Here is a 24595-nt window from a genome sequence, read left to right on the forward strand (position 1 = left end):
AGCACCTCTTATAAATGTGATTCAATGAAAATTTAAACAAACAAATAGTTCCCTGAAGTTTTATGAAGTAAATATACCAAAAAGTTCAAAAACTAAGTGCAGAAACTCTCGCTCTCTCTCTCACACACACACACACACACACACACACACACACACACACACACACACACACACACACACACACACACACACACACACACACACACACACACACACACACACACACACACACACACACACACACACAGTGTAGGAAGTAAGTATTTGTATTAGTATTCCCTCACTAATTTTGTAAGTTTGCCCACTGACAAAGAAGTGAATAGTTGATCATTTTGAAGGTATGTCTATTTTAACAATGAGGGACCGGCTCTCTAGATACAATGTCACCTGCAGCAAAGAAGAAATAATGACGTTAAGGAATAATGCGGGCCAGAGTCTTTAATGAATCTAACATACATACCCCGATTACCCAAAGAACCTTTCTCATTTGTTGGTTCTCTTATTTCTGACCATGATGTGATAAATTATGTGTATTTGATTTTTTGTGCTCTTGCAGGCTGCTAACAGCTACTTAAGGGACCAGTGGTTTCATTCCTTACAATGGAAGGTAAGCGGCTAAATGTTAAATATCTTGGTATCCATTGTTGCGTTTTGTTCAAGATGTCCGTCATTGAGCAAGGAAAACAAAGATGTGGAGTAATAGTTGGTTCTTTATTTGCAAGATCTACGGTTGTTTTAGAATCTTGTACCCCAAATCACAAAAGACCACATCCATTTTTTATGTGGCTTCAAAGGGATCTGTTGTCAACAAAAGCTATTAGCTATATAAGTTATTTTGCATCTGGTGTAACCAGCTTTGTCACTTTTTGTTAGCCTTTCATATTGCAAAGAAATGAATAAGATATTTAACAGGTTTGTGTGGAGAAACAAACATCATTATTTAAAAAAGGAAATTCTTTACCTTCAAAAGTCTAAAGGTGGTTTAGAAATATTGGAGTTTAGTCTTCTTAATTGTACTTTTAAGATCAAATGGCTCAAGAACTGTCTCACCCAAATTCATGATAGTCTTTTATAGCACATAACATTTTCAATAAAGTGGGAGACCTGAAATTCTTACATTGTTGTAATTATTCCGTAGCAAAATTACCTATCAAACTCTCCAAATTCTACGAACAGGCTTTACTCTCCGGGAAGTTATATTATGTGCATAATTTTTCACCTCACAGAGATATTATTTGGAATAATTGTGATATTCTAACTGGTAAGAAAAGTTTATGTAAAGTGAACTGGATTGAAAGGGGCACAATTTATACTGCTGATCATTTTAACAATGAATTATAATTATGAAGACTTCATGAAAACCAAAATGTTTCCAATTCCATCTGAAGAATTTTTCTCTTCCTTACCTTCAGCTACAATTACTTTGTAGTAATAATTGATGGAATTACCTTAAATGACAAGAAATGCACCAGCAAGCATATACGAACCCTGCTTCAAAGTAAAAATAAAATTGTTCCTTGAGGAAAATCTTTTTGGAATTCACAATTACTATAAATTGGAGTGACTTGTGGTCTTGCCCCTTTAAATTTCATATCACAAATAAGTGTAAAGAAATTCACTTAATATTATCTTGATATTTATATATAATATTTATCCCAATAAAATCAAAATCATAGTGTTCTTTTTGCAATTCTGATCCTAAAACTACAATTCACCTTTTCTACAACTGCCCTATTACTTCTAAATTTTGGAATGTTGTTAAAAACATTATCCTCTCTAAAACTAATATATTTATAGATATTAGAACCAAAGATGTTATAGCCCGTTTTGAATCTGAGAATACACCACTTAAGCATGTTGTTAATGTTCTACTGCTTTTGGGAAAGTTCCCAAAGCAAAATTGAAGAATTCGTCTCCACTTCTTCCTATTTTTATTTTCTGAGATGAAATCGTGTACACGTCTTGCCTCTTGTTTCGACCAAGAAAAGTGCACGCACATTGTTATATTTAGAAAAGATCTTTGGTGTGACCTTCGACCAAATCAAAATTGTTTTTGAATCTTAAGTTCTGCGTTACATTTTTAAATTTGTGCTCTGATCTGTTATACATGTTCATTCTACAAATGGACTTGAGCATCTGTATGTTTAAAAAAAATGGCCGCCTCTGAGAGGGCTAAAAACAGGTGGATTTTGCCTGTTTAATTCATACTCCATCATCTAGTTAAATTATATAGATGTAGTAAAGTTATAAAGTTGGCAAGTAGAAGCAATGAATAACCCCCCCCCCATGTTTTGTAATACAGTTAAATGCAAAATAATTTTTTATTTGAATATTCGATTAATTGATGCCCAATTCTTAAAATATTGCATAGTAACAACTGTAATCAAGTGACAAATTTTATAATGAATGCAATTACAGTTGACATAACGGGCACCCCTGTTCTACATATGTGGATAATAACAAAACAAAAATAAACATCTTGATGTTTATCAATGGTGGTGGTGATAGTGGTTTGTAGTGTTTATCCACAAATGCGTTTCTGTATGACTTATTTTCCATGTAGAAAAAGATCTACAAATACCGTAAGGTGCTGAACAATCCAAGCCGCTGGGATGTTGTGCTGAAGGAGATTAGAGCGCTCGTGGACATGGCTCTGACCTCACCGCTTCAGGACGAGTCCATCCATCAGGCCCCTCTACATATCATCTCTACTTTGCTGGCTGAGGTAGCAGCACACATACACAATTATATGTAAAAGACCAAGGGCCTCCTCTTTTACCATCTTTTAAAATCTTTTCGTCTTTATTTCAAATGATTGTATAACGGAAACAGCTGCTGCAGGTCGACCACAGTCTGTTCCAAGATCAAATTGTCTTGTCTTTATTAATACTTATACTCAGGAGCGACTTATATGTGATTTTTTTCACAAATTTTCAAAATTCAAAAATCCGCGATGTAGTGAAACCGCGATAAACGAACCGCGATGTAGCAAGGGATTACTGTCATTTGAACTGCAAGTGACGTCACCCGTGCCGCGCGGCGGTTGTTTACATAAAAGGCAAAGGATTCGATCACGGGATGACGAAGATGACGAAGGGCCCCATGTACGACCGGCGTTATTAGCGGCTTTCTTTGTAAGTGACACGGAGGACGAAGAGTTTGAAGGATTTAATGATTTGGAGTGACACAGAAGGTTTCAAAAACGATTATGGCTTTTACGCACACCCGGTCCTTCTCGACGGGAGCTCTCTTTCACCTCCGTGGACGGAAGTCGGGGGCCGGCGCTCGGCCGGGTGGCTGTCCGGGGACGGTGGATGGGGCTCGGACATGGCTTTTACGCACGCCCGATCATACTCTATGGAGCTTTCTTTCACCTCCGTGGCTGGAAGTTCAGTAGTTGTTGGCTCGTTGAACTCTTGTTTTGTTAAATAAAGAGCCATTTATCAAACCCACGTCTTTCCTGGTACTTTGTTAACGCTACAATATCGTTATATACTAGATCTCTGCAGCGCACGCGCGGCGTTGTTGACATAAAGAACGAGGAATTTGATCGATGGATTTTATTATTTGGAGTGACACAGATGGTTTGATAATATTGTAATATGAGTTATTGGAAATATACTTTATATATCGTTATATGGGTCTGTGGAATAATTAGAAAATGCAATTTACAACGGGTCCGACGTCAGCATATGCGGCGCATACGCGGCATTGTTTACATAAAGCACGATCGATGGATTTAATGAATTGGAGTGACACAGATGGTTTGATAAACGTGTTATTTATGTAATACTTACTTGAATAACTCTGAATGTTGAATGTTACGTCAGGCCCGTTCTCAGCTCCTCGTTTGTGTATATGTCACATTAGCATACCGTATCGTTTAGCCTGTTGTTGCTGGTTCATGTCTGTTTTTGGTGTTGGATTTTGACTAATAAATTTGGCCCAAAAGTGCGACTTATACTTCGGTGCTTGCTTGCTTGCTTGCTTGCTTGCTTGCTTGCTTGCTTGCTTGCTTGCTTGCTTGCTTGCTTGCTTGCTTGCTTGCTTGCTTGCTTGCTTGCTTGCTTGCTTGCTTGCTTGCTTGCTTGCTGGCTTGCTTGCTTGCTTGCTGGCTGGCTGGCTGGCTGGCTGTCTGTCTGTCTGTCTGTCTGTCTGTCTGTGTCTCATTTTTACTCTCTGACATTTTTAATTTCTGTCATTCATTTATATCTTTTTTGTCATTTTTTCGCCCACAGAACTCTAATCTCAGCACACAGGATCACGAGAACATCATTGTGGTAAGAGTGGTCACACATTAACATTAGCTTCAGTAGAACTATATAACTATATATAAAAGCGATGACACTGACTGTGAGGAATGAGTTGTGACATTTTCTGATGATCTGGTGGCATCTAAGCACAAACTTAGCTTGTAACGTGTGTGTATGTGTGTGTGTGTACGTACGTGTGTGTGTGTGTTTACGTGTACGTGTATGTGTGTGTGTGTGTGTGTGTGTGTGTGTGTGTGTGTGTGTGTGTGTGTGTGTGTGTGTGTGTGTGTGTGCGTGCACTAGCATGTGCCTGTGTATGTGTCTTGTGTGTGTTGATTTTTTTACAGTTTTTCTCAATTGCTAAAACACTAAACCCTGTTGTCTGAACCAAATGTTCAGAACTCAATGACTGAATGTCACTAAAACCGTAAGCACCTTTCACTTGTTCACACACAATTTTCCAGCACATTTTCATTGTGATGCATCATGGTGAGTGCAGGTTGTAGAAGTCAAACACAAGTATAGCACAAATGTCACACACAACTTGTGAGCAATGATATGTGGGAACATATATAAGCCAGTTCAAAGAGCACTGGTTTTATCGGCATGAAATTGACGAGAAATCTGAGTTTGTGTCAAGGTGGTCAGCAAAGCATCAAACACAAAGAACAGTAATATCTGATTAAATCAGAGCTACCGTGTTCTTGTCAGTGGTATGTGCATTAGGAAGGCCAGACAAAGTAGATTCACTGTGTTCACGGTAATCCAAAGATTCGGAAACGAGCAAAGGTAATTCCTTTTTTTTTTTATGTAAATGTTGACAGTAGTTGCTGTCTCTAATATGCTGGAGGGTTAGTCTGTTTGTAGGCCTAATGTAATGTCAATGTGTTTGTACTGGTTTTATTGTACGTGTGTGTGTGTATAGTATGTATATATAGTGTGTATATACAAGTGTATATACAGGTGTATATATATACACACGCACACACACAGCTGGGTGGCACTGTGGTTAGCACGTTCGCCTCACAGTTGGGAGGGTGCCGGTTTGATTCCACCTCCGACCCTCCCTGCGTGGAGTTTGCATGTTCTTCCTGTGCCTGCGTGGGTTTTAGATATATATATAAATAAATATTGTGCTTATTGTTTAGGTGTGCAGCTTCACAGGAATGTGTCTTAGCAGTTGAGAAAAACCAATTCGCTTATGTATAATTTCGAAACTCTGACTTGGTATATCTATTTCCCTTCTATTCTCTTTGTTTTTACCTGTGTCTGGGTTTGTGTCTGTATTTACAGGCAATTGCACCTCTTCTAGAAAACAACCACCCGCCCCCAGATCTTTGTGAGTTCTTCTGTAAGGTGAGATGATGAGTTGTCCTAGAGCTGTAAATGCATTGAACACACACCAGTGTTTTATTATTAGACATTATTGCCCAATCTGATGCGGCATATCTACTTTTAGTTGGGAAAACCTCTCATCATGTGGCGCTATAAAAATGAAAATGTACCTGACTTTTTTGCAGCATTGTCGCGAGCGACCCCGTTCCATGGTTGTTATTGAAGTATTCACTCCTGTGGTCCAGAGAATCCTCAAACACAACATGGTGAGAAATGATTCTTTCAGAAAAAGATTCTTGCTGGAATGAATGTGATGAGTTTCTATACACTCACTGTCTGGTCCTAATAGATTTTATTCAGTCAGAATGCTCAAGGTTTTGTGTTTGTGTGCATTTTACAGGATTTTGGGAAGTGCCCTCGACTTCGCCTCTTCACTCAGGAGTACATCCTGGCACTGAATGAACTGAATGCAGGAATGGAAGTTGTCAAGAAGTTCGTTCACAGGTTGGAAATATTTTAGTGGGTTCACTAAAATTCAAACCTGACACGACTTTATGGGACCAGGGTCAAGTTGACTTACCTGGTATTCAGTATAAATAACAGAATGTTTATACAAATCATGGATCTGAATTAAAATGACTGACTTAGTACATAAGGCTTGAAAAATCTATTGCAGAGTTGATCTGGTGAATTTCACTGTCGAAACAATTTGTTCCAGATGTTTTTTTAACCTAAAATAATATTTTATTTTAGTCTATTAACCTCTCTTTTCCCTTTTTCAGGATAGTTCATTGTAAAATATCACTGCATTATGCGGTAAATAAAATGGGTTTTAGAATGGCGTCAATTTGAGCACTGAAAGTTGAGCAATTCGGAATGCAATCATTGTCACAGAAAGGAATGTCTTTTGGAGTTTCCAGTGCATTCAGCTGATTTTTAAATTTGAGTACATGCCAATGTGTCGCATCTATACTGTGTTGCAGCATGCACGGGCCAACAGGTCAGTGTCCTCACCCACGTGTCCTACCAAACCTGGTCGCAGTATGTCTTGCAGCCATTTACTCTTGTTACGAGGAATTCATTAACAGGTTAGTCAGACGTGCGCATGCACAGTTACTTTCCATCTTTACTGCTCTGCAAGGAAGGGTTGCCTTGTTTCCTTAACTCTTTTTATGGATCTTGCTTTCGAGCTGTTAAGATATGCTGATCCTGAAGGTCAGCATCATAAAAAATAACCTCCAGCTCATACTTTCCTCAAGCACCATTTTTATAGTACATACTTTAAGACAACACAACTCATGCAAACAAAAATAATATATATTTTCTCAACGTTATAATGTAATTACAATGATTATAATATAATTTCCCTTCAATTTGTTGCTTAATTCACATTCCGCTCAGCAACACAATATTAATTACAATGTTTGGACTAGTTGGGCCAATGGGACATTATTTTAAAGACCATTTCTGACTTGACTTTCAAGCCATGCTTTGTTTTATTTAACTTACTCCAAGTGTGTAGCAATTACAGTTTTATCTACAGGTATGTGCTCAGCCTTCATAACATTGCATTTTAATGTTGGCAAAGTACACCTGGAGATTTTTTCTGGGAGAGATGAGCACCTACTGTTAACAGTGCCCTTATCATCCAGAAGCCCAAAAATTGTCTTACTCAATAAACGTTCTTTTGCAATACATTTTGGAGTGATTTCCCCAAATTATACACAAGTGTTAAAGTTCTCCTGACACCCCTCATTCTGCTTGCACTACACTGGTTTGTACCTGCCTTTCAGACGCACTATTTAACACGCACTGTATCACTCAAATCAGTTCAGCCACATATTGGTTGTGTCTGTTTGTAGATTTGTGTCCGTTTTTGTACATGTACACCTTTAATAAACCAGGCCCAAAGTGGTGTCACACAACTATGTTCCATGAGGCATTGTAAAGACTAAAATACACCTCATACGTATGATGTAACCGCACGATTAGCGTCATCAATGATGCCGTTGTCAACATCATTTACCCCAGAGGCAAACACATCTTTGTTTATTTTCTTTTCTTTTCGGAAACACCAACCCTCCAAGGTATAGTCCTTATGGTACCTAGTCCCCTGACTCGATGCTCTCATCTTTTCAGATTTGTTGTTAAAGGGGAAGTCAACCCTCAAATTTCCTTTGTAATATGTTCTGTGCAGCCCAACAAGTTGAAAGGCAGTGTTTATGTTTAGTTTGTGGAGTGTGTATTAAACAGACAAAATCCACCTGTTTTTATCCATCCCAGGCGGTGGCCATTTTGTCACTTGCTGTCGACTGAAAATGACATCACAGTTACCAGGTCTCTGGTCACAACCATTCACGGCTTAGCTTCTGAAAATTGGTGAGTCGTGATTGGTTGTGATGTCATTTTCAGTTTAAATGGCCACTCCCTGTGATGGAAAAGAATGGGTGAATTTTGCTGCTTTACTCATTTCACAAACACAATATTGATCAGAATGCTGTTTTTAGACTAGTGGGAGCTCATACATTATTGTAAAGACAATTTTGGGGTGTTGTCCCCCTTCAATTTGTATGCATTTGTTAATTGTTTGAGGTTAAGCCCTATCAACTTTTCTTTTTTCTCTGCCGCCATTCACTCTCCAGTCGAGACAACTCTCCAAGTCTGAAGGAGATCAGAAATGGCTGTCAGCAGCAGAATGACCGCAAGCCTCCGATGCCTCTTCGCCTGCTGCGCCCAGAGCCTCCAACGCCACCTTCAACCACCCTGCTCCCCCTCTCCTCCAACCCCAGTCCTCCTCAGCCACCTCCGCCTGCTCCCCCAAACCCTCCACCATCAATTCCCATATGTTCCCCAACACCTAGCCTGCCTCTCTCGCCTCCTCCGTCTGTCGTCAACTCCAGCGAGATCCTGGTGGAGTTAGAGCGCAACAACAACTCCGCCAACACAAAGCGGAAGTCCGAACACGACAGTGAACCCAACCTCATCGACTGTCTACTGGTCAGCCCAGCTGTCAACACTCTGTCCATCCAGCTGCCTGCGCAGGCGGACCGTGTGCTTGGATGTTTTGCTCTCATCCTCAAGATGCTGTGAGTCTTTAACCTGGTGAAAGTCAAGGTTGCAAAACATATAATCAAAACTGATCAGTTCATCATTTATCACATTGTCCAATGGTATAGTAATAGCTCGTATAGTAAATTATTTAGGAGCTTATATAACGTCAGGTCAGATTAATGGCTGGAAAATATCTTGTGTTAGATCATGTTTTTTTTATGTTTGACTTTGGTATGTGAACTTTTTTCTGATAGATGTCTTGCTTTTAAATTTCTACCACTTACATGTACAACACAGTGGAGAGAGAAAGTAGTACCTCTAAATCTTTTGTTTTTTTCTTTCCTGTGATTTTACAACTAAACATCAAATTCAGCTAGAAGACAAATACTAACAGACACAATCAACTCTTTGTTTCCAACTCTTTTGAATCTGAGGGTCACGTGCGTGCTGGAGCCTATCCCAGCAGTCTTTGGGCGGTAGGCAGGGTAAACCCTGAAATGGTCGCCAGCCACTCGTAGGGCACACAATTAATTTAACAATATATTTACTCTTGAGGTCATACTGTCGTTTATAAAAGTATAGAACTGTAGTAAATGTAGAACGCACATGACATTAAATAAGGTAACCAACACATTTGAAACAGCTTTGTTGTTCTACAGCATACTACAATAATAACATTTAGATTATCCACAAAATAGCATGTACTGTTTCCATGGTTTTTCGACTTTAAACTCTAAAAAAAAAAAAAAGAAATTGTTTTTGATAATTAGAACCAAAATTAGACAGACTTAATTTCACTGAACAGCAATATTTAATTTTTTAAACTCATACCTTCTGAATGTCACACAAAGTTAGCATTGTTTTGCGAAGATGCCGTTTTTTGGGGGTACAGCTCTTGTCTATTAGTGTACATACAGTAAAACCAATACTCAACTATACAGGGTCATTTCCCCTCAATGAAGGTGACATATTGGTATGCTTGGTAAGTCACAGAGTGAAAATGATTCAAGATGTGCTGAATGTGATCGCACAGTGTGAAAGTGGAGCTGAAGTTACGTGTGACTTTCATTGAAAGTGGAGGTCTTGTAACCACATATGTAAACTAGGCGTCATCATTTGTTAACTAAAAAGAACTCGATGTTACTTCACTCCCAGTAATGTGATACATTTCTATCAAGTCAGCACTGTGGACTTGCGTCATCTCGGCAGCTCATGTTCAACCGCACCTTTTATCCTGGATTCATTGTTCATCATCCAACCCCCAAAATTTATGTATTTTATCTTTGTCCTCTAATGATTCTCTCTGTGTGTGATAGGTCGGATTATGACGATTGGAGACCTGCGTTGGCCAGTCTGTTGCAGCCCATCCCTTTTCCAAAAGAGTGAGTCGTCACACATTAAAACTGGAATATCAGCACATTATTGCCATACTGCATTTCTCGAAATGCTGTACTTCATTTTTATGGTTATTGTTGTGTCGCAATTACGACTTCATTAACTGATCACTGAAAATTCTGACCATATCGTGGAATTGGTCATGAATTGCCGCAGGTAAAATAGATTGTACGACTTGGTGGAAATCAGTATTCATGCTAACCTGGTCAGATAGAGCCTACCCCCAGCTGATTTGCAATGTACACCCTGGAGTGGACAGAAGTCAATCACAGGGCTTATCTAGACAAGCAACCATTCACACTTGCATTCACATCTAATGCAAGTGATTTAGAGTCTTTAATTAACCTCACCTCTTTGTTTTTGAAATGTGGCAAAAATACAGCGAGAAGAGAGGTTTTCAAATGTACATTTCAGAGAGGTTTTCAAAATCTGGAACACTTAAAACAAAGAGAATTGCAGTTTTTGTTTCTAAATCAAACAGCTTGGCTTTATAAATGCCCTCACTATATTAAGATAACACATAATGGAAAACACCATTGATGGGCTTTGCACTTTATATTATAACCCTTTATGCAACAGATCCTCATAGGCAGATATTCTTTATTCTCTGTGAAAATAAATAATATTGTTTATTTATTATAATAATATTTATTTATTATGACCGTGAAACTGTCTGTCACTGCTAGTGTTTGCATGCCTATTATACTGCCTCCCAGTGGCCAAGGGGGCCACACCAGAAGGAGCAACATTATGTTAGCCCATCAATTGTGTTCAGCATAATGTTTTAAGTAACTGCTGGATCAATATATTTTCTTGAGGTTCTCAAAATGAAAGCTCTTGTAAAAATGTTATAAGAATATACAAATAAATATACTGGTTAAAATAGCCCTTTGAGTAACTCATATTAAGCGTCACAAAATGTTTGTGACAAGAACAGAGAATTAAATACGATTCATCCCAAAATAACTCAATTGTTTTGTTAAGAATCGTCAAGAACCAGAATCGAAGAAACAAAATCGGAACCATAATTATCCAGACCCTACTCAAAGCGCCGCAGTACTAAACTGCAACTTCTACAGAAATGAATCTAAAAATGTGTGCAGAACCTTGGAAAATATCCCTCTTGTTAAAACAAATATGTGACACAATACTTCATAAAATGAAATCTAAGATTTTTAGTGGTTAACAATTTAACATCATCAATTCATTAACCTATAATCATACTTATAGACTGTAAGCAACAATACAAATCAAGTTCATAATACTTGCTGGGTATACCTTGGGAAGTTGAGACGATTGTTTCCTTTGGGAAGCTGAATGCTGACGTGGGTTGTAGTCTCTCAACAACAGGCCTCTTGTCCTGGGGGTTGTGAACTGAAGAGTCAATGCCTCGTTCCCTAGGGATCCTGTTATAATATGCTTGAAGCCACCCTAAGCGATTTCAAGGAAGTAGCTCATGAGGTGTCAGATTGACAGGTTCATTAAACAGTGGAGATGAGATGACTTGTTATTCGTCACACTGGGACTCACCTGCATCATTGTTGCCTAGTAGATGGTTTTAGATGTCATGAGGAAATCAACAATAATCCTCAGGAATGTGTAGTTTAGGATACAATTAGTCATGTCAATGTACTGTACATGGCAACAAGCACACACTGACATTGCAATAAACAAGATTTTGTGATGGGCAACTGCAGTGGATACTAAGTCAAACAATATCCGTTCCAAATCCTACATTTTTTTAATCTCAAAACAATTCTTGTCGAATCAAATCACCAGCTACCAACAGGACAACAGCAGCATGTTGGCCTTGTAGATAGTATTTGATAGAATTAATGAAATTAGCGTCGGACGGGTGTCGCTGTTACATCAGTCTTGATGGTTGTTTGTCAATTGTAAATGTCTGTAAAAGTTTTGTAGCATGTATTTATGGTAATGATACATTTTAAATCCTCGATCAGCGTACTCTCACACTTTGAGGAACGACTGCCTCCACACATAGAGTGGGGGATTCATACAGTACAAAAATCACTTACACACACTTGAATAGCAATCGGGTAAAAGTGTTCTTCAGTTTTTTTAGGACAACTCATTAGCCTTAAAATTGTGATTATTGATTTCATAAAGGGGGGCGGCTCGGTGACGCACTGGTTAGCACGACTGCCTCACAATTAGGAGGGTGCGGATTCGATTCCACCTCCGACCCTCCCTGTGTGTAGTTTGCATGTTCTCCCCGAGCCCGCGTGGGTTTCCTCCGGGCACTCCGGTTTCCTCCCACATCCCCAAAACATGCTTGGGTAGGCCGATTGAAGACTCTAAATTGTCCCTAGGTATGAGTGTGGTTGGTTGTTTGTCTCTGTGTGCCCTGCAATTGGCTGGCAACCGGTTCAGGGTGTCCCCCGCCTACTGCCCGATGACGGCTGGGATAGGCTTCAGCACGCCCGCGACCCCCGTGGGGACAAAGCGGTTCGGAAAATGGATGGATTTCATAAAGGGCAAAACGTGTTCAACTGGTTAGCACGTCCGCCTCACAGTGCAGAAGTTGAGGGTTTGATTCCGGTTCCAGTCTTCCTGTGTGGAGTTTGCATGTTCACCCCGTGCCTGCGTGGGTTTCCTCCAGGTGCTATCATCTGGGATAGGTTCCAGTTTCATGACCCTCGTGAGGAAAAGCGCTTTAGAGATTGGATGGATCGATTTCATAAAGGACTGCAGTTTCAATGTATTGCGCATCTTGGGTATAAGATGTGCGTTTGACATTTTGTTATTTGTGCGCACGCGTGATTCACGAAAGTACAAAGATATTGATGAGTCATACATTATGTGCTGACGCACTGTCAGTGAATGGGGCCTATTATTCCTGCCTCGCTAGTTCATTTCCCATTCACACAGTAAAAGAAATCCACCGTGTCCAAATGAGATCATCACAAATGACTGTACATGATGTTATTTTCTCTTATTAGTCACAAAAATGCAACCACTAAGAAAGTTTTCTGTGCACAATATTAAGTAAATAAGCTTAAACATACAATTGAGTGAAAGTGGTATTTGTTCAGTTTCAAAACTTCTCTTGACACTCTAGCAGGCTACAAAAACTCTCTAATGGCCAAGGCTTACATTACACCTTATCCTTGATCCCTCGATTAAAAGATTAAAAGACACTTACATTTTTCTTCTTCCCCCAGGGCCCTTGCACATGCCAAATTCACAAAGTAAGTATTATATATATATAACCTGAGTGGCTATAAAAATATTGACATTTCTGCAGTTTATCAACTTTATTGTTTATCCCCCATCTGAATAGGGAACTGAAATATGTTATTCAGAGGTTTGCAGAGGATCCGAGGCAGGAGGTGAGACTTTGTTCAACCCTGTGTTAAGCCCCTCAATGATCCAGAGAACACTCCTGAACTACTTCCTTGTACCTTAGGTCCATTCCTGTCTACTCAGCGTGCGTTCAGGAAAAGATGGCTGGTTTCAGCTCTATAGTCCTGGAGGGGTGGCCTGTGATGATGATGGAGAACTTTTTGCCAGTATGGTGGGTCTCCATACCCTCAATAACGTCATTAACCTTTATTGGTTGTGACTGGTAACAACTATCCCATCACTCTTCCACAATACCAGGTTCATATCCTGATGGGCTCCTGTTACAAGACTAAGAAGTTCCTCTTCTCTTTGGCTGAGAACAAGCTCGGTCCCTGCATGCTATTGGCCTTGCGTGGGAACCAGACGATGGTGGAGGTATGTTAATGTTTATGTTCAATTCTAATGCAATTCTCTTAGTCTGTTTAAACAGATCAAGTATTCACACGCTACATGATTAGGCTTTGGTCAACTTTTAGATTTGTTTGTTGAGGGCCAACCAAGACCCCCTTGTGTTGTGGCGATGAGAATAAAACTGCAGATAAAGGAATGTGTCACTTGCTAAGGCTATGTCCCACTTGAATGACTGCCATGGGGGCAATGAGATGTTTGGATGTCGTTGTTGATTTGCTAATGCAAGCCAATTGATACAGCTACAGAGTGAGACTAGTTATGTTTTTCCCTGATTCAGAGAAATGTAAGTATTCTGTCAAGGAGCGGATGGAGCAGGGTGACCAAATGCAGCTTGGACCAGCGTTTATTGAGCAGACTCAAGAGGCAAACTGATACAACTTGACAAAACAATAACTGGACTGACTGACTGACCGGGACGTGAGACAAGAAGACTACAGACGTGACGACATCAAGACATGACGACAACAATGATCCGACGGGGAGCACACTGACAGAACTAATGACAACCTACACATAATGGACTGAGCGGGGGCGAGTCGTGACATATTCAAGTCCTAAGAATAATTGCTGATGACAATTTGGAATGGGTCTAAGATTTCATTGTTGAATAATAATAATGATTTGGATTTATATCACGCTTTTCAATATGGTCCCCTTCAAGATTTGTTTCACTGCTTAGTTTGGATATCTTAGCAAATATTGAATTTAATCAAATTTTAACATCTCTCCTCCCTTACAATGTCAGCAATTTGTTGTATCTTGAGTGATTTGGCCAAACCTTTAAATGCAGTGTTATGTGCAGGATGAGCACATTCCTGCACAGCAAAGTGACAGTTGTTTGCCTCATTCATTCATTCATTCATTCATTTCAAGCATTCAAACTTATTGTTTACCTTGATGGGACGAAGTGACATCATGTCCTGGTTTTCCGTCAACGCTTCATCCACTTTTCTGTAAAAGTAGACCACCTGTTAATTATATAGGACTAGTTAACACTATCGGAGCATATAAGAGCATTCCTCAGACACCGCAATGTAAATATGCCACCTAGTGGCTGTGATATAAACTGGAAGTACATCGAAGCAAGGTTTGAGCATGACAAAATGAGCACAGAGGCGGAAGCTGATCTACTAACTGGGCCCAACTAGAAATGCATCCATCAAATGCTCTAAATTGACACACAGGTCTTTTGTCACTCTGTGAGAGGAGTGTATGCAAAATTATTACGTTTGCATGCATAGGGGGTAAGATTGCCAATGATCAACAACAAAAGTGAGTGAGTGAGTGAGTGAGTGAGTGAGTGAGTGAGTGAGTGAGTGAGTGAGTGAGTGAGTGAGTGAGTGAGTGAGTGAGTGAGTGAGTGAGTGAGTGAGTGAGTGAGTGAGTGAGTGAGTGAGTGAGTGAGTGAGTGAGTGAGTGAGGTGGTGCCAATCTGAATAAAAATGCACTTAATCGTGCGTGTATGTGTGTATATATATATATATACACATTTTTTTATTTTCCCCTCAGGGTCTCAGAGGGGAAAGGTTCTATTATTTTCTAAGTATATTAATCACTTTCTTTGCACAGTCCTGTTTAAAGATAGACAAATGATCACAAATGCAGTGCTTCAACAATTTTTTTTCACTTCCAGTAACTGTTTGTCCATGGTGGCGGTCTGCCCTCATGTCATCTAGTTTAAACGTTTGATTGTGTGTGGCCAGATTTTGTGTCTGATGTTGGAGTACAACATCATTGAGAACAAGGACACCCAGCTGCAAATCATCTCTACCCTGGAGAGCACCCAGGTGGGCCTCCGCATGTACGAACAGCTCTGCGACCGACAGCGGGAACTCAAAGAACTGGTGAGTGACTATTGCCTATGCATTTCAAGACACACATATCTAAGTATTTTTTTAAGGTATTTCTTTTGCTATGTGCAAACTAAAATAAAGGCAATAAGAATGATAGTCCATTTGACTTTTCTTGAAATTTGCACCTTGTACCAGGAGTCCTGACATGTTTATATATTGTAAATGATGGTGCAAATTATTTTGAAGATGAAACTGACTTTTTCAGCCGCAAGTGCAATGTGCATTTTATAATGGAACCAAAAACTATGCACTATGAGTAGTTGCTCTATGAATACAATGTATCTATAAATAAAAAATATAAAATATAAATTTCACTCTTCTCAGGCATTAGTCAAATTAGAAAGAGAAAATTGAGAAAACAGTACTAAGAAAAAATGAAACACTTGGAAGTCGTTTTTATTTTTGAGCGGTTCAGAAAATGGATGAATGGATGATTTTGATGGGCGACGTAATCGTCACCAGTCGACTTATCTTGGCATTAGTCGAACATTCAGAGAGCACGTCTCCCAAAGTCTCCTTGGGTACACTCCAGCTCACCCGCGAGTTGTAGAAAATGAATGGCTAGTTAGTCAAACAATAGACCCCTGATATTTGGAATAATGAAAATCGATGACTATTGAAAGGAAAAAAAATAATGCTAACACCCAAAATGCATGGAAAAAAAGCTCGTAAACAACACTAACACTTTGTTTGGTTAAAGCTACTCTCACGCCATCTGCTGTCTGAAAATATTCTTGCAAGGTCATGTGTACTGACGCCATCTTTTTTCCCCTCCCTGTCTCACAGCAAAGAAAAGGGGGCCCCACCCGCCTGACTCTTCCCTCCAAATCCACGGTGAGATAACAGCGATGAGCTCCAATGTCTTTGCCACTCTGTCCTCATATATGTGTAAACCTCAATTAATCTATCGTTTGCCATGTTTTAGGATGCAGACTTGGCTCGCCTGTTGAGTTCAGGGTCTTTTGGGAACTTGGAGAATCTCAGCCTGGCCTTTACCAACGTCACCAGTGCCTGTGCCGAGCAGCTCATTAAGCTGCCTTCGCTCAAACAACTTAACTTGTGGTCCACTCAGGTACAAACGCACACGTTCACATGGAACAATCAGAACTTCTCGATTGTTGTGATGAACTAATTGTATCAGACAAATTTACATCTAAATTATTACCGGCTGACATTATAATTCAGTAATTTCATTTCAATGACATTTGAATACTGTCGAGATTCAGAAAATACTACAGACATTCAATAAAGTATGTACACATATTGAATGTACTTTGCCTCCACAGTTTGGGGATGCGGGACTGCGGTTGTTGTCAGAGCACCTGGCCTGCCTTCAGGTGTTGAATCTGTGTGAGACGCCTGTCACTGATGCTGGATTATTGGCTCTGAGCTGTAAGAAAACACATAGCTATAGTGCTTGTGCATTATACCAATCTGTTGTTCTAAGAATTCAATGAGAATATGTACAAATAGTACAATTAGTAACCATTCAACAAATTGTCTACGTATCCTTGTTTCAGCCATGAAGAGTTTGTGTAGTCTGAACATGAACAGCACCAAGCTTACAGCGGACACATATGAGGACCTCAAGGTAAATACAAGCCACAACACGAATAACGACAAAAGCTACGTACACACTGCAGCTCACATCTGGGGGTTTTTTGGGTTTTTTTTGCCCATATGCGACCTGTAGTTTGTTTTTAAGTCTCAATCCCGATTTTTTTTTTTTCTTTCCAAATCTGACCTGGGCACACTTTCATATGTAATCCTAAATCAGATATGTGTCAGATTTTTTTTTTTCAACTTTTTGCTGATCATTATCAGACATGACTGAGAGCAAAGTGAGCAGGAGCATAGCGCTGGCCAATGATTAGAGCAGACACGTGACCGTGTCAACATGCAGAAACATGCCTGTTGGCAGGAACATGGCTGTTGTTGGCATGTCAATGTGTTTGTGCTAGCTTGATAAGCAGAGTTTTTGCGCTCAGTGAAGTTTTGCAGTTTCTATTTTCTTGCCTAAAAAATGTAGTAACGTCTTATGCGCTATACTCCCCACAGGCCAAACTGCCCAACCTGAAAGATGTGGATGTTCGATACACAGAGGCTTGGTGATCGACTGTGTGGGAAATCAGACTCTCACAAAAAAAGCATAGCCACTCTGAAAACAGTTTGGGGGGGGGGGGGGGGGTTGTCACATCATCTGATATTTTCATCATTAGACCATAATGTCAGACAGCAATCATCAGGATCATCTTACTTTAATGTGTGTGTGAGTGGAGGATACAACGACGCCATAACCAGGAAGGAAGGTTCCGATTTTCTTCGACAATGAAAGCTTTGTGGACTTTGTTGCCCCCCCCCCCCCCTCGCTACCACCAATGGACCCTTTTTTTTTTTTTTTTTTTAAATGTGATCAGAGGTTGTTCAAGGGCCTGCGATACCGTAACAAAACAAATATCTTTTTCTCTCTATGTATATCCTTGTAATATGTTGTCACATATGTAATCTGTTTCTGAACCGGTCCAACTCTGGACAGAGAGTGATCTGTGGCAGAGAGTGATCCCCACTCCGAACCTTCCGAAGGCTCTTTATCATTTTTTGAATCGCTCATTTATATCACGTGATGAAACGCTTACTGTACATTCCAGCTCTTCTCTGCCCTTATCCAGGATGTAGCTATTTAAGTGGACTTTTTCCTTTTAATCACATCAGTCTCCCCCTTACATTGTCCAGATTGATTCCCGAGGCCTCCTTTTCCAAAACTTCGGTTGGGAACGGTGCTGCCTTTGCAATTGTAAGACTGTGCCTGCTCCTCATTTACAAACATATTCAAAGGCAAGGTTTTTACCAGCTTAAATATACAGTACATATTTTTCCAGGCATCTGCAATTTCATATACTGTGTGTTTATATGAAGATGAATGTCAGGAATTACAATTGACAAACAACTTGGAGTAGGAAAATTCAACCGTGATAGCAAAATATGTCCCTTTTTCAGTTTGTCAGTGTACATTCTGATTAGCTCTCATTTCTATTTAATAATAGGACTTTTGTGTAGCAGTAGCTGGGCAGTCTGGGACTGCCAGTTGTTTATAAGTCTCTTTTACTCTGTGGGATTTGATCCTGGCAGTTTAGATGTACACAGACTTTGTTCTTTTGAGTTGTTTGAGAACTTGTTTTTGACACATGAAGCCAATATCGAGCGCTCCCGTACATGGATCTCTCTGTACTATGCCACGCTGGTCACATAGTTTATGTACACGTGTATACGAGAAATGTCACCAGCTAAGAGTTTGTATATTTTCATAAGCTCAGTCTTTTGGACCCTGTTGGAGACTGTTGGACACGGAGAAAGGACACTTGCCAAACCAATTTGTTTTGTCTTGTTGTGTCAAGCCAACATGAGCTTCTTTCACTACACTGGTGCAGCAGATCTCATGGTGAGCTACCCGTGCAAAGGCACAGTCTGACCTCCCCTCTCAAGGTCATACTGAAAACTCATTTCTACTGTATTGAAATCAGTGGTGTTCGGAAGATTATTTGTAAGCAAGATGTTGGGACACAATTCATGTAAATACTATTGAGGTGGGCTTTTAAGGACAATGACTTGGGCGGGGGGGGGAGGGGGGGGCAACCTTTGGCCATAATTGTCCCTCGACATTCCCTCAAAGCGTTGCCTGTGTACTGTGGTAACACAACATTATGTGGTAATTGCCCTGCCTCACTGCAAGTCAACCAATTTTGTCTCATGTATGCGGCTTCATGTTGAGACAAAATAAGTCAAGTCTACCTTTTTTCTGTCCATTTGGCTCCAAATGCATCTATTCTCTTTGTACGTGCCACCTGCAGGCTGTTGAAAAAAGCAAGTTTCAGCAGAAAATAGAATGCCGTCCTCTTTGACTTACTTTACTATTTATTTGGTGAAATGCAGCTTTCTGTTTGGTCAGTAAATTTTGGGCCATCCGCATCCTCGCTAACTTTCATATCCTTTATAATGTACATACAATTGTAAATAGTCTTTCTTTTCTTTCTTGTATTGGAATCATTTTTAAATCCTTCTTGCTTTTCTTTTCTGTTTTAATTTAGGCTCTCCTTCATCAGTGGTCCGGTGTTGCCTTCATTTAGCAATCTCTGCGGTTGTTTTGTTGTTTCACACAAAAGTGCACTGTAATCAAAATTGTCAAAGCATCATTTTTTTTTTAAGTTTCTAGCTTTACTGATTTGATGATAATTTTGTTGGTCATATTTTCAGGGTTGTTTTGCATGTATGTGTCTCGACGTTATCTGATATTTTCATTTTGGTTATTTTATATAAGTTTTGAAATCGTGATAAAGGGTTTGATCACTATCTGAGGCTATGTACTGAACTGAAGTAATCAATTTTCCCCCTGTCATCCTCTCATAAGCCATGACACATTTTGTCATGCACTGTAATTATCATTATTTACAAAACCTAATGCAGTCCCATTATTTTTTATATATATATATATATATATATATATATATATATATATATATATATATATATATATATATATATATATATATATATATATATATATATATATATATATATATATATATTTGTTTTTTGTTTTTTTTACCTGACTATTTCAGGAGCCCCACATTAGCCAATATTGCAGTTCAACTGTTTTTTGGGTTTTTCTTTCTTAGATAACCACTCGTGTTTGAAAACATACTGCTGTGGCTACATCTACTGGTTGCGTGATGAATCAATAAACTACAGCCAAAATCACGGTGGTCCCTGCTACTGTGTCAGTTTTATTTATTGTGTTTTTTGTCAATTTAAAAAATATTTTAATGATAATCAGTGAATTTACAGGTGCTGGTTATTTGAATTAAGACAAGCTATTTATTTGTGTTTCAGACTGCTCCTCTTTCTCAGAAATACATGAAACAGCTTATTCTTTGTGGCCGAATAGAGGCTACTACTTTTTGTCTTGTTTGTAAATGTGGGGCAATCATTTTCTTGTTAAATGTTCACTTCCAATTATGTTCCTATGAAATAAGATTTATTAAAATCCCAACAAACAGCAAGTTTGTACAATTTTGAAATGCTCTGCAGTTAGAAGTTTGGGTCATTCAATGTAAAGAGCGTATTAGATTGGGCAAATCTCAGTTTTGAAATCTGACTGAAAACTGAAGAGATTTATTTTTTGTCATTCCTCCTTTGTATTTTTGGGGGGGCAGCTGGAAAGAGTGGTCATTTTATTTTTTAGTTTTAGTCTGTCTCAGCATTGATCTGCTTACTGGGTTATTGTTATTACTTTTATTGTATTTATTATCATTATTATTATTGTTGTTATTATTATTATTACTGCTGCTATTATTCTGTGGCTGTAATAAAAAAAATCTTCAACATGATGTAAAATAATTTTAAACAAAAATAAATTGTCTGTGAGTATATTCCAGTTGTAAGTGTTCATTTTCTATCACGTACAAAACTTTATTTTCTAATGACTAGCTTTTCACAAACCACTGTCTACGGACATGCACATAACATTTTATTGCACAGATATAAAATGTGAATACTGTATATCTTTATGGATGCCTCTCTGGCCAGTTCAGGACACAAAATTCACAGATCAATAGAATAGAATAGAATAGAATAGAATAGAATACCTTTATTGTCATTGTACACAATAAAATTGGGAAGGGCATGAAAAGGGCAGCAACGTCAACGCTTGGGAGCATTTGCTGATACCTAATCCAGTCATTCTTCAAAATGGTCATTGAAAATCCTCACTATTACAGTAAATGTGGCTTTAAATCATTAAATTGGATCTGAATTCAAAGTTGCTAAAATTCTATACCGTATCGCCCTCTGTAATATGTAGACCTGGTTAAACTCATTAGAACACATTGACAGGCTCATAATACCTCTTAAACATAGATTGATGTCATATTTACCCAAAAAGGAAAAGGCTAAAAACGGCCTCACGAAAGCAGACCTTTGAACAAGATGAACAACATCAGCTGGCTATACATATGAGAACAACGTTAAATTGTCTTGGTAGATTTGCAATAGCCATTGGAAATACCAACGATCTGAAGAATGTTGCTGATGCACCTCCTTATGACAGCGAGCTAGATCTTAAGGAAAACTAAATTTGTCAAGCACAACTGCCGACACTCCATACTAGTGCAATTCTTTTGTTGCGTGAAATGCATTGGCCTTATTTTCCTCAAGTCCCTTAAACGCTTTCACTGTGTAATTGTTTATAAACGGGCAAGTTGCATTAGCCAGGAATCAAACCTGGGCGGCAGGTGAAAATTCTAAAACTAAAACTTCATTTGCAGTCATAGAATGATATACCTTACGATTTGTCTTCATGCTTATGCGGCTATGCCTTTAGACTCGTCAAATTCAGATGAGCCATTTTAAATTTGCCATACCTTTGGGTATGCAGGGAATGAGCCTGTTATACCGCTGCTGAAGAGTGCCAGCAATATGTCAGGATGGCAGCGTGGTTTCCACAATTATATAAAAATCCCACTTCAATTAGGATGGATGTCCAAATTTGTCCACTGAAATGCTTTGACAATGAGTCTAGAATTTCTCAAATAAAAGCCAGCCCTGAGTCTCCATTGCATCGTGCAAAATGAATTATTGTACCCCTCATACCTGTTAGGTTATACTTTGATATTCTTAAGCCTCTAGCAAATGGTTGTTCTCTGTTTTGAATGCAAATATAAAAGCACTCTTTCTACCTTGTAGTCATTCATACAAAAACAGAAATATATTTGGCTTTGTCATCATGGATAATGGATGCCTATTGTTTCAATTCAAACTCCTACATTTTTTTCAATGTACCTCAGTGGCGTGCAAATTACAGCCAATGCTCGGGGCGAGCACATGGACATAATGGCCTCTAAATATTTGTTGTTGATAAGGGTGTGCTCAAAACATTTTCATACCTGTGATGCACCAATAACAACGATATCTTATCAATACTCTAGTTCTGAGTATTGATACTTGCATGCGGGGACTCGCATGAGAAGGAAGCACCTAAATGAGGAAAGTTTTTCTTCCTTTAATAAATTGAAGATGTATCGACATTTCTACTTTGTTGAGTAAATAGATGTGTTCGATATAAACTAACGAGCGGTTAGACCATACTGTATACTATTGTACCATATACCAATCATATCGACCTGGACCACCAACGCTGCGTCGCTGGCGAAGAAAGCTCAGCGCCGCCTGTACTTTCTGCGGAAACTCAAGCGAGCAAGTGCTCCTCCCGCCGTCATGACCACATTCTACCGTGGCACCATTGAGAGCGTCCTTATCGCTGTGTGGGGCGGTGGCTGCTCTGAGTACAACATGAAGGCCCTGCAGCGCGTAGTGAACACTGCAAGTAAAATCATCGGGGCTCCACTCCCCTCCCTGAAGGACATTTACACCTCCCATCTCACCCTCAAGGCAACCGCGATCGACAATAAAGCGGACTTTGACTTTGATTTTGAGGTACAAATTGGACTATGATCTGTGTATTGAGGTATGTATCGTATGGTTAGGTTCACAAACATCCCAGGCCTAGTCTTTCCAAGATTAAAGCAAAATGACATTGCCAATATGACCAATCTCATTGTAAAAATATTTCTGGGCTTGTCTTCTGACTTCAAAATGCAAAAGCAAATGCCCTAAAAGGGATTATAATACTCGTACAACTTGCTCCACTCCGAGTATTGGCCTGGATATACTCCACAAGATTAGGGAAAAAAAAAATAATTCTCAAGAGGGTAAAAAGAACAAAGTTCATTCTGGCAAGAGCGTTACATACTTCACAAGAACTGGGCCAACCACCACAGCACGTCACTCTCGTAAAAGATTGTGTCTTTTGCGACAGATCTTCTTTTTCTCTCCTTATCCAACATTATCGCTCATCTTTTCCACAAATGATGTGTCCTTTATGTCAGTATATTCCTGATACAATGTGTTTTGTAGCTATTCGGATTTCCTCACTACCCCTGGTCCTCAAAACTTTCCATTGTTTGACAGCTGTCACGATTGGGGAAAAAGTAGAAATTGCATCATATCACATCACAAGGTCAAACAGATGTGATTTCAACTAGTAAGTCTTCATATACACAATGAAAGAGACACCATCTTTTACTGTACTAAAAGGTACTTTGCTGTAATTAAAAAAATGAAGAAACACTTTTTGTCATGTTAAATCTGTTTAACCGTAGAATCTTGTCTGGACTGGGTTATCAGGAAAGAATTGGAAAGCTCTCTACTTCCTGTCATGTGATTTAAACATGAGTGGATTGCTGCATAGCACTGAAACTGTTATATTGGGTCATCTGGTAAGTCGATCGCCTCCCAGGTTTTAAAAGGGACAGTGTGTAGAATGTTTTGATTTTTTAATGTTTATTCATTAGAAACCAGTTAATTTTAGTCATATGCAATTTAATGTTTTATCACATCACTGTTATTCATCTAAACGTAGGTTTAGTGATCATTAATTATACTACATGGGTCACTGATCTCTCTCACCACCATCGTTCTGCTACATAAAATTCAAAGTATTTGAGAGGATACGTTTGTTTGCAACTTTGCTGTAGAATTTGGTGGTAGACTTAGAAATTCTGGTTTCTCTGAGGCACCATAGTAGGCGCGCTTCAAAATGCACACGCGTGGAACTCTAGTACTTGCAGTGTATTAGTTCACCACTGGGTGGCACTAAAAAATAAACCATTAGTACCACACTTAAAAATAAAAAAAAGTATGTGTGGCTTTTTGGGATCGTTGTAATCACTAATAACGTCACTCGTTACGAGGCATTTATGGGAATGGGCAGCGCCATCTGTTGGATAATATGGAGATGCCTCTCCACTTCATTCACTGTAAATGTAAGCCAATCACTGAAAATATAACAAATATATACGTATGGGAAACTGTGTGGAAAAG

The 24595-nt window shown here is 39.1% G+C and overlaps 1 protein-coding gene across 1 annotated transcript in view; it reads left to right on the forward strand.

Moving 5' to 3' along the window:
- Positions 1-20189, forward strand: part of cmip (c-Maf inducing protein) — a 39888-nt gene extending 19699 nt beyond the window's left edge. The window contains exons 3-21 of the mRNA XM_085913821.1: positions 557-607; positions 2564-2725; positions 4239-4280; positions 5547-5609; positions 5774-5854; positions 5989-6092; positions 6572-6676; positions 8231-8674; positions 9956-10021; positions 13217-13243; positions 13336-13384; positions 13462-13569; positions 13656-13772; positions 15512-15652; positions 16448-16495; positions 16587-16733; positions 16948-17053; positions 17182-17252; positions 17720-20189. Coding sequence (XP_085769947.1) covers positions 557-607; positions 2564-2725; positions 4239-4280; positions 5547-5609; positions 5774-5854; positions 5989-6092; positions 6572-6676; positions 8231-8674; positions 9956-10021; positions 13217-13243; positions 13336-13384; positions 13462-13569; positions 13656-13772; positions 15512-15652; positions 16448-16495; positions 16587-16733; positions 16948-17053; positions 17182-17252; positions 17720-17773 — 1986 coding nt within the window. The 3' untranslated portion in view covers positions 17774-20189. The remainder of the gene's footprint in view (positions 1-556; positions 608-2563; positions 2726-4238; positions 4281-5546; positions 5610-5773; positions 5855-5988; positions 6093-6571; positions 6677-8230; positions 8675-9955; positions 10022-13216; positions 13244-13335; positions 13385-13461; positions 13570-13655; positions 13773-15511; positions 15653-16447; positions 16496-16586; positions 16734-16947; positions 17054-17181; positions 17253-17719) is intronic.
- The last annotated feature ends 4406 nt before the right edge of the window (positions 20190-24595 follow it).

Source organism: Syngnathus leptorhynchus, chromosome 6, assembly GCF_054491065.1.
Source record: "Syngnathus leptorhynchus isolate UIUO chromosome 6, UIUO_Slep, whole genome shotgun sequence".
In the NCBI taxonomy this organism is placed as follows: Eukaryota; Metazoa; Chordata; class Actinopteri; order Syngnathiformes; family Syngnathidae; genus Syngnathus; species Syngnathus leptorhynchus.